Source organism: Fundulus heteroclitus, chromosome 16 (genome assembly GCF_011125445.2).
Source record: "Fundulus heteroclitus isolate FHET01 chromosome 16, MU-UCD_Fhet_4.1, whole genome shotgun sequence".
NCBI classification, from domain to species: Eukaryota; Metazoa; Chordata; class Actinopteri; order Cyprinodontiformes; family Fundulidae; genus Fundulus; species Fundulus heteroclitus.
In genome coordinates this window covers 27685314-27696371 of record NC_046376.1, presented here as the reverse complement: position 1 = coordinate 27696371, position 11058 = coordinate 27685314, and the positions used below count along the sequence as shown (strand labels likewise).

Here is an 11058-nt window from a genome sequence, read left to right as displayed (position 1 = left end):
GAAAAATATGTTTTACATAAAATTAAGGTGAACTTTGACTTTTTGACACCATTGAAGTAGCTCTCAGTTTCAAAAAGGTTGGTGACCTCTGATGTATCTACTACGGGTGTAACGATACATCGATTAAATGATTAATCATCCATTTACATACATGCAAAAGAAAACATGGAGCCACATTGTCATCTTTAAGATGCCTTTGTAAGGCATGAGATTATAGTGAACAGGGGATTTATTATTGTTATTGTTTTTTTATAGTTTGAAAATTGCTGTTTTTGATTTAAATGGCTGATGCGTAAGAGCTTATAAATAAAATGGTCAAATCACATTTGTTTTTGTGTGTTGATAAGAATGTAAATAGTTGTGTTTAGAGGCCGAATCATATCATGTTAATGGCAGACTTGTGAATTGAATTTAATCTAAATCGTAACAGACTTTTTGATATCGTATCGTGATGAAGCTGGAGGTTTACACCCCTAATAGCTAAAGTCAAAGTAATTAAAACGTTTGAAGCAACTAAAACTGTGACAAACGAGACTGGACATGGACCCGGGTTCATGTTGCCACCGCACAGGGAGGGAGGAACATTTCCAACAAAGTGAGAAAAATTTTGGATATTTTCAGTGAGATGCTTTGCTGATGCAATGAAACATTCATTTATTATGAGGCTTTGCATCAAAACAACTGGATGGATTTAGCGCTCCAGTTTTAAAGTCCTGACACAGGACCTCCGTATCGCGGGGAACAGACTTTAGAATACTTCTGCAACTTTATTGATCTCTGAAAATGGCTTTGCACCTTCGTTAAAGAATTGCTGTCATCGCATTGACCTTCTAGACCAGGGGTCCCCAATGTAGGGGTCGCGAGATAAGATGTTAGAGAATATCCTGGTTTTAATATAGCAAATGTATAGCTTTAAGTGTGGAATATTGCACATCAGAGAACATCCAATATTTTGTCTCAGAAATTTATGAAATTTATCTTAGAATTTCTGTGTGTTTTTTTTTTTTTTAAAGTCACACAGTTGTTTGCACAATCGTTCAGTGTCCGGTAACTACGAATAATGTGATGCTGATATGCAATAAAGATTTAGTATTCTCTTATTTTTAAAACCAATACCAAAGCGTAACTTTACAGGACACCGAACATTTCTTATTTTAACACAGTTTTTTGGCACTGGTATTTCAGGGGTCGCAGGCTGGAAAGTTCAGGTCTGCATCTTCAGAATCAGAAACAATGATTCTGTTTCCATGCGCCACTAACCTTGAACAAACTTCACAAATAGATAAATAAATAAATAAATAAATAAATAAATAAATAAATAAATAAATAAATGAAAGACTGAGTTCTTTTTAATCAAGGTTATCAACACATTTATTTAGAGTTGCAGCGTCGCCAGCTTGGGCGGGGTTTCCTAAAAACGGCGGCACGGGGTATCATCTTTTTTTGCGTAAGCGGAAGAGAAGACGAGAACGCGATGCGATTGGCTGAAAGTTTCGCGGACTTTGCTCTCGGAACCTTCCTTTGTGTCAGATCTCCGAGAACCGATCCCACTTCTAGCTCTGCTGTTGATACAGGCGGGAGTGTCCATCATCATCATCACCTGGTGAGTGCCTCATATTTTTACCTCAGCCCATGTGTATCTGAGCAGGTAGGAACAGCGTTTGCATTATCCCCCCCCCCCCCCTCCCTCCCTCCCGCTGCAGCATATGCCTCTGCTGCAACACTCACTCCTCTCAAAACAAGCTAGACTGCGTTTTTAAATCTCACTCACCATCTATTTTATTCCATTCCCCCCCCCCCTTTTATATTTCTGGGCAGCTGTCTGGGCCAGATTGTTGTGGTAATGAAAGACCTGCGCTGTTCAGCTGATGGGACACATGGCGGCTGTCATGTGCAAAGACTTAGACTGGGCCAGCTGCAGCTGCAGCTGCAGCCACAACAAGCAGAGGGAGCAAGGGCTGCTTGATTCACTGGGGATGTTTTGACAGATTTTACAGGACACTGCTCTCTGTGAGGGTTCAAAGGTTAATTGATGAGCCTGAGGGGGTTGCGACATTGTTGTCTGCAGGGCTTTGCCACCTTTTATAGTTTGAACCTTTCTCGCGTTTAAAACTATGAAACTTATAGTTGGTTTGGGTTTTGTGCGAATAAGAGGTAGTGGATGATTACAAGGTAGTCTGTTATAAAATTTGGAAAATTTTATAACAGGGTTTAGAAAGATAAACCAGCATAAAATGGGAAAATGTATAGGGAAATATTAGTAACTGTTACTTCTAACTGCCACTTTGATTTTGATTTTTTTTCTTTAATGACAGTAGGACTCTAAAGTCTCAAGTGTTTAGGGGTAGGAGTTTATAAGTTCTCACTTCTTCCTACCCCATTTTGAGCATGATATGTTAACTGAAACAAAAAAATCTGTATTTTCTCTTCTTTCTTATGCACTTCTTGTTACTGTGCACTATTTTTTTTTATATTTGTATCATGTTCGAATAAATTTCATTTCATTTCATTTCATTTCAAAAAAAAAAAAAAAAAGTGTTATATGCATTTTGTTCAAACACCTCTCTGAGCTCTTGTGAGTGTCGTCATTTAAAAGCAGAGAGTCTGGACATGGCTGTCTTCCTAAACTTAGGGGCCAGGCAACGAGAGATCATCAGAGAAGCAGCCAGGAGGCCCATGGTAGCTCTGCAGAGATCCAGTAAAAATAGACAACTACTCTGATCTGTATGGAAGTGAGGCATCCCCACTGTGAACCATGGTGTTGGCAGCGTCATGCTGCGGGGATGCTTTTCACCAGATTAATGGCGTTAAATACAGGACAAGCCTAGAAATAAAACCCCGATAGAGGCTGCAAAAGACTTGAGACTCGGGTGGAGCTTCAGCTTCCAGTCGCCGACCCTAAACGTCCAGGCGGAGCTGCAGTTAAACGGTTTATTCCTGTGTTATAATGGCCCAGTCAAAGTCCAGACCTAAATCCAACTCGTAATCTACTGCTTAAATATTGATGTTCCAAATCCCCCCTATTCAGTCCGTCTGAGCTCGAACCACGGATACATATGGAAGCCCACATTTTGGATTTCGGAAACGAAACCCATATTTTAATCGTGCCTAACATTGTGTTGGCCCAATGCGTAGAATCAATAAAAACACGTTTTACGACACAGGGTTGCGGTTGTAATTTGCAAAGAGGGTACGAGGCAGGAGCTGACTGCTAGTAACCGGGGCTGTGTTGCAATGGTTGCATCGACTTTAATGGATTCTTTTATGCGACTTATCGAAGTCTGCGATCCTTATCTCTTCTTTCAGATTTGCCCCGTTGAGTCTCCAGGAAAAACAAGCATGCCTGTAACAAAGAGCCAGGGTGCGGGCAAAGAAACATGGGACTCGCACAACAAGATGATGCTGGAACCTCTGGCCGTCAGCGACTCAGAGGTGCGTCTGCAGCGGGTCTTTGAGTCGACGTGTGTCCGGGACGTCGAGTGTTGCTGTCGTCCGTGCAGCACGTAACGCACGTGGCCGCAGTGCCCTTGAGTCGTACGTTGTTTGTGTTCCAGGTGTTCTCCATCATAAAAAAGGAGAAGCACAGGCAGACGTACGGCCTGGAGCTGATAGCGTCGGAGAACTTCGCCAGCAGAGCTGTTCTCGAAGCGCTCGGTTCCTGCATGAACAACAAGTACTCTGAGGGGTACCCTGGCCAGAGGTACAGTTCCTAATCCAGTTAACATCGTTTGTTCTGCGCTGTTATTCAAGGCACCAATGAGCACGATTTCTCACTCACAGGTACTATGGTGGTACTGAACATATTGATGAGCTGGAAAGACTTTGCCAGAAGAGGGCGCTGGAGGTCTTTGACCTGGACTCTGAGAAATGGGGAGTCAATGCCCAGCCATACTCAGGTAGAGGTCCTGCACCCGTAGCGATGCCAGCAGTATGTATGGGCCGTCAGACAGATGATTTGTTCTTATTCATCTCTCTGCAATATTTCCAAGAAAAAAAATATGTTTACTAATATATATAAAAACAGCATTTTCACTGAGTGCATCTAACGGCATTAATTAGCCGAAGTACGTCTCAGTAACTCGAGGGTAGCATTAAAATGTTAATGCATGCATAGAATGATATACTTTAGGTGTTTATCTCTGCTGCTTTTTATCGTTATGCCGTTACAGCTAATAAAAAAAACAAAAAACAATTTAGTTTGTCACGAGTGTTGGATAAGACCAGTCAACAGAGTATTATTGAAAAAGAAACGTCGGCCTACTTAAAAGGAAGTCCATGTATGGTACATGGCGTGGGCTGCTGCTGGGTGCCACTCCCTCCTCAGACCAGTACATCTACCTGGCCATTATAAAAATGCTCACAGAAAGAAGAACTGAGCCCAAAGAGGTTGTTTAAATATACCGAGCAGGAGCTTGAAGAGAAAAGGAGCTGAAAGAGGACGATCCTGAGCTGCTAGCGTACCGTTGCATCATTCTTCACTCTCCTCTGTGCTGCTGATGATGAAAATGATCATTTTCTCCTGCCAGCATCACATGCTGAGGAAATTCCTCTAGCAAGCTGATGCCAGTGCTGATGATCTTTTGCTCCACAATAATGTGAGATGGCTGACTGAAGGCAGGGTCTCAGCGCGCTTTTGGTCCATCAGGAGGGAACTTTTTTGGGAGAGCTCAGAAGTCCGAAGGCGACACAGTTTTCTCACTATTTAGAAAATAAGAAGCTCGTCGACAATGTGGCCTGTTTGGTTGATATTGCCTCACCTCTGAATCAAGTGAGTTTGGGACTACACAGATAATTTAGTCTGTGAATACTTATATGCTCAAATCTGTGATGTCACAATTGTGACACCATTTTTTTGAACGGAAGTTATTTTGACTTGACAGTCAGATATTATAGTTTAGTTTAGTTATTTATTTCATTCAAAAATAACTTTACAATTCATACACACAACACTAGCAAATCGATGCATCTTGAATGAAAAGGAGCAGAGAGAAGAGCAATCTTATGAGATCTGCCCCTTGGCTTATCTTACAATAATTGTGCATCAGTTCTGTTACTTTTTTTTTTTACAGTATTTACATCCATCTTGTCTCAGTTATCCATATTTGCTGTAATTACATTTTACAGTATTCAAAAATATTGTATAGCATGCAAACTCAACTCAAAGCGCTTAACACAGAAACAAAAGAAAACATGTTAAACACAAAATCCTTCTGCTTCAGAAAGCATTTTATAGGAAAGAAATAAAAGCTAAAATGCAACATTTCTCTTAATAATATAATATTATTGATTATCAACTTGATCACATCATGCAGATACTGATACAGCTAATAGGCTACTGTAATATATGACAATTGCATCATATCATCTTCAGGACCTCTGCTTAAGTACTTTTTTCCTAACTGGACCTTTTTAGGTTTTAGTTGAATAACCCTCCCCTAGACCCTAACATGGAGACATGTTATGCTGTGAAATATGAGTCTCACACGTGAAACTGAGTGATGTACTGGTATTTTATCAGATCTGATGCACATGATTATTTTTAAATCCCACCAATACTTAAAGCTGGATAATCATGGATGATTGGATGTGGAACCGTCCCTAAAGATGGCTTCTGTTTCCCGTTCGTTTTATCTCCTTGTTCTTATCTTCGCCTTGCTTCCTTGTCTCTCCTCAAGGTTCCCCGGCCAACTTTGCCGTCTACACGGCTGTGGTGGAACCCCATGGCCGGATCATGGGACTGGACCTTCCAGATGGTGGTCACCTCACCCACGGCTTCATGACTGAGAAGAAGAAAATCTCAGCAACGTCCATCTTCTTTGAATCCATGCCATACAAGGTGCAAATAACATGGATTTTTCAGCGTGTGTTTAGTTAGATCTCTGGGACAGGTTTCTGAAAGTAATAAGCGAGTGTATGTTTATTCAGAGGGATGACTGGGGAATCATCGGCCATCACTAATGTAGTCATGTGGTCGTTACGCTGCCCTTTGGCTTCTTATGAAAGCCAAAAAACATTGCTCAACACAGGAAGAGCTTAGAACCTGCAACCCTGCACTTATCTGACCATATTCCCAGATTCTCAGCACATTGTTACAAACTACAGACATTTATGAATGGGTCTTACTCGGACCAGTGGCTTTGTAAATAACTAAACTCATTTTGCTGTGACCTGATGTTTCCTTATCCTTCATTTAAAAAAAAGATTAGAAACTGTCTCGATCGAGATTAACGAGACACTTAATCTACCATTATGGTTTTGCTTCCTGTGGAGCAGTAATCTTACTAATTTATAGTTATGCTATAAATTATTTTATTTGCACAAATCCTTTTTATTTATATGACCTCTATGATATTGATAGTGACCAAAAGTCTAAGAAAAAGTAAAGAATAAATCATAATATAAAGAAAACTTTTGCTGTTTAGCTGCCAATCGATGCATCTCTGTCACAAATCAAATGAAGGTTGTTGTTTTTTTGCTAATATTTTTAGACCCAACATTTGATAGATAAACAACCAAGTTCATACTTGAATACTTAACATTTAATCATAATGTTTGACACTAGATGACACCGTTTCCAGTTGAGTTCTTCCTGTTACTCTGTGGCGAGAACGGACCTCTCCTCCAAGTCCTCTGCTAATAATCTGCCAAACATAGAAAATACTTCACTTAAGCTGTTGTTTCATGACAAATTGGCTTCGTTATGTGGGTGCTGTTTGTATTTACTTTTAAATCGTGATCTGATTTTTTTATTATCTGCCAACTTAGACTTTTATATATCTTTAAACTAGAATCAGGTTGAAGTAAATATAGGTTGTGGTGGCTAATGTTTAGCTTTTAATAAATGTAGAGGTACTCTTATGTCATGTATTTAATTTACAAAGTGTATATTTTCAAACGTATGTGGTTTGCTTTGTCTATTTGTTTTTTCAGGTGAATCCAGAAACCGGCTACATTGATTATGGCAAACTGCAGGAAAACGCGCGGCTTTTCCACCCAAAGCTCATCATCGCAGGTTCTTTAATGAACGCACGTATGCGGACAAGCCTCTGTAAAGTTAATATGTTTAAATAAACATTACGTTTTTTTTTTTCTTTCTTTCTGGCTCCTCATTTAAGGAACAAGCTGCTACTCCCGTAACCTGGACTACGCCCGATTGAAGCAGATTGCCGCTGAAAATGGGGCGTACCTGATGGGGGACATGGCGCACATCAGCGGCCTGGTGGCTGCTGGGGTGGTGCCGTCGCCCTTTGAGCATTGTGACATCGTTACCACCACAACTCACAAGACTCTGCGCGGCTGCCGTGCCGGACTTATCTTTTATCGGAAAGGTAGACCCTTTCATAAAACACACACACACGATGCACTTTGAATTTTCCTGTTGCTCGCCCCTGTCCACATTCATCCCCTTTAAATGTTTCTCTAACGAACTCCTCCACCAGGAGTACGGAGCGTGGACGCCAAAGGAAAGGAGACTCTGTACAACTTGGAGTCTTTGATCAACCAGGCTGTGTTTCCAGGGCTGCAGGGAGGACCACACAACCATGCTATTGCAGGTACACTTTTTATCACCATTAAGTTTTCATGTTGACATCTGCAGCTTCTTGCAAAGGGATTTACCCTTTTTCCACATTTTTTTTTTTTTTTTTTTTTTTGGTTTTAAACCACCAAAGACAACGTATGGCATATTTTTAAAGTGGAGGAAAAATTAGATATGGTTTTAAAAACAACCACAAATCAGAAAAGTCTGAGGTGTATATATATTACTCTCCCTAACTAAATAAAACTTGTTGTAACCGACTGATGGGGTTCGTCTATGTGTGATTTAATCTCAGCATAAATCCAACTGTAAGGCAAAATATCTCAGAGGTTTTTTTGGAGAACGTCAGTGAACAAATAGATGGATCCAACGTCACGTCACTTCCTTCCTCCACAAGTGCCCTCGCCTCATTTTGGGGCAAAGTAAGACAATTGAAAGGGTGCAAAGGGTGCAGTGCAATTTCTGGGCTGTTTGGTGCAATGAAAGAGCAAAATAAAACTCAAGTTTTATAACACAAGGGAGTATGAATGCCAAGCAAGGCAAGCAATTATACGTTGTAAATGTCAGTCCCTGACTGGTCAAGATGCATATAAAAACTTTAAAGGGACCAAAGTCTGTCTCTTCAGCTCGTCTCCTCTGAAGTGGAGCAAACAGTCCCAACCAGGAGACAGAGATATTGTATCTGCACATGCATAACAACTCGATTAAATGTCCAGCTCTTTCAAAACAATTTCTATTTAACATTTTTTTATGAATCATGAGGCTAGTCAATAAATTGCAACCAAAAAAAACTTTTCTGAAAAGTCCAACTGAGATTTGAAGATTGACATCACTCTCCCCCCAATATGACCGAGTGAAGCAATTTTGCAAAGAACAATGGCAGAAAAATTTATTCTTTAGATTTTCAATCAGATGTCTGCATACCCCGAACCAGGGAGAGCTGGTTCTACCAAGCACTGACTCAGGGGGACTGAATGGTGTTAGCGGCACACCTCTCAGAACTTGGAAACCCAGTTAGTGGCTACATCCGAATACCCTGAATAATAGCTTCTATTTCCTGCTCCTTGACATTTCACGGGGTCGACAGTGAGAACTTCATCATGGCTAGAAAAGGAGTTTTGACTGTTGTTGGACAGCCTTTAATGATGCGAGTCAAATCAGGGCCTACAGTAGTTCTGAACTAGAAAAGTGTGCCCTCTTCTCTCTGAACATTTTTGTGGATTTCTGTGAGGGGGCTGTGCTTATACGTCATGTCACACAAAGGATTGTGGGATACCTAAAGGGTTTTTAGAGCCGGTGAGCGACGTCGCGGGGTTCCTAGGTAAAACTAGCCACGGGAAAAAGCTTACAGGCTACTTTTCTAACCTCCTTCCTTACTGACTGCACTATTCGGACAGCACTTATCACGGCGACCGCTGACACACTTCTGCTTTGGCTAATGAGTCCTTGCTCTGTAAGAGTATTTGGATTGAGCCAGAGTGTTTTGATTGGGACTTGGTGTTGGTTGAAGGACAAACACAAGGTAGGACAGAATTGTGAAGTTTGTGATTGCATGTGGCAGAATGTAAGAAAAAAAGTTTTTTCAAGGTATACATGTACTATTGTAAGTGATTTATGTGTGTGATTAATGTCAGAACCCGTGTCACTGAGGTAATGTCCGTTCCTGGCAGGTGTTGCTGTGGCTCTCAAACAAGCCATGACACCAGAGTTCAAGGCTTACCAGCTGCAGGTCCTGGCTAACTGCAAAGCTCTGTCCAGCGCCCTCATGGACCTCGGGTATAAGATTGTCACTGGTAGGTGTCTCAAACACAAAACCTTTTATTTGATTTAAAAGGGTTATTGCAACATGTGTTATTGTGGGGAATTAAAGAGATGCAAGTCAGCAATCTGCATTCCTTTGGTCTTGTCTGCTGCCTCCTGTGCAGGTGGCTCTGACAACCATCTGATCCTGCTGGACCTGCGCAACAAGGGAACCGATGGAGGACGAGCTGAGAAGGTCTTGGAGGCCTGTGCCATTGCTTGCAACAAGAACACCTGTCCAGGTAAGTACAAATGACAGTAATTTAAACTTCTTGAATAGTTGAAGGAGGTTATTATTATTATTATTATTATTATTATTATTATTATTATTATTATTATTACTCTGTTTCCCCAGATCAGTCGATCTTTTTCTAACATTCATGTTCATCATAGGTGATAAGAGTGCTTTGCGTCCCAGTGGTCTGAGGTTTGGCTCTCCAGCTCTGACCTCCAGAGGCATGGTAGAGGAAGACTTCAAGAAGGTGGCTCACTTCGTTCATAGAGGTAATGTAAACTGAGAGGTGGCTTTTGCGTTAGTCACCAAGATCCAGATATGTCTGCCACGACAATTATTTTTAAAAGTAAAAGATGCGACTTGCGTTCTCCCCGTAGGTATTGAGCTGACGCTGGAAGTGCAGAGAAGTCTGGACCCCAAGGCCACCCTGAAGGAGTTCATCCAGGCCTTGGCTCAGGGAGAGAAGTTCCAGCAGCGGGTGGCAGAGGTCAGGGCAGAGGTGGAGGCTTTCGCCGGGCAGTTCCCCATGCCTGGCCTTCCTGAGCTGTAGAGAACAGAAGACCACCCTCCTATACTTCTATACTCCTATATACATCAGATCAAGAGACTTCCTGATGGCTTCAATACATTCCTGCAAGTACAAGTTTTCCCCTAAAGCTGATTTTTCTCAATGGATGGGAAATTATTGTTAGTTGCTATTGTTACAGAGCTTTACTGTTTCAAACAGAAAGGTGATTGTTTTTCATAGATGGTTAGATGTTACGTTTAAATTAATGCTATACTTTTCCATCTCTGGAGTTTTCCAACAAATTGCTTCAGCTTGAAACCCAAACTTTGATCCACACATGGCTAATCAAGATGTCTATGAATCTATACGATTTAATTAACTGGCCAACATTGCTGCATTAAGTTAAATAAAAGATGACTAAAAGGACTTACTGTGTGTGTGTGTGTGTGTTTTGTTTTATTTTAAATTGTCTATAAAATCAAAGCAAATTCCAAGAAAGACAGTGGATTAGATGTGACGAAACCGACCGAAATATTTAAATTCAAAAGTGGTCAAATCATTACGGTAAGGACCTGCCCTATCAGTCATACATTTGAGTCCTTAAAGTACTGAAGTAGTACAGCCAAACTCCAGTTGTATAGTACATCTTAAAAGTGTGGTGTTCATTTCTACTCAGAAGCCTTTACCCTAATGCTACTAAATGCAACAAAGTACCTTCAGAAGACAGAGTCCTCCCAGTTGTTATTGAATCTCAGTTTAAATCCAGCTGCTCTGTAAAAGCCTCAGAGGCTTGTCTGAGAACATTAGTGAACAAATGTCACCAGGAAGAGGAAGGAAGACAGCAGCCAGGCCAGGGAGCAAGTTTTGGAGATGCTCAAAGCAAATTGAAAATATAAAACAAAACCCAAACTGGAAAATGCAAAGAGCGTAGCAAAGCTCCCAACCAACAAGACGTGGCCATCCAGCTGAACCTAAACT

General features: G+C 41.1%; 1 protein-coding gene across 1 annotated transcript; it reads left to right on the top strand.

The window, feature by feature from the left end:
• Nucleotides 1–1459: 1459 nt before the first annotated feature.
• LOC105917987 (serine hydroxymethyltransferase, cytosolic) lies at nucleotides 1460–10506 on the top strand. Its single transcript, XM_036148341.1, has 12 exons — nucleotides 1460–1648; nucleotides 3307–3432; nucleotides 3555–3700; nucleotides 3781–3896; nucleotides 5676–5836; nucleotides 6931–7012; nucleotides 7116–7328; nucleotides 7440–7553; nucleotides 9208–9330; nucleotides 9463–9579; nucleotides 9731–9841; nucleotides 9950–10506. Exons 1-12 carry the CDS (start codon nucleotides 1475–1477, stop codon nucleotides 10120–10122), a joined length of 1656 nt encoding a protein of 551 aa, XP_036004234.1. The 5' UTR covers nucleotides 1460–1474; the 3' UTR covers nucleotides 10123–10506.
• The last annotated feature ends 552 nt before the right edge of the window (nucleotides 10507–11058 follow it).

Coding starts and splice junctions, on each gene's coding strand:
- LOC105917987 (XM_036148341.1), top strand. CDS start 1,475: ATGCGATTGGCTGAAAGTTTCGCGGACTTTGCTCTCGGAACCTTCCTT. Junction 3,897..5,675: donor CAATGCCCAGCCATACTCAG/GTAGAGGTCCTG, acceptor TCTCTCCTCAAG/GTTCCCCGGCCAACTTTGCC. Junction 7,329..7,439: donor ACTTATCTTTTATCGGAAAG/GTAGACCCTTTC, acceptor CTCCTCCACCAG/GAGTACGGAGCGTGGACGCC.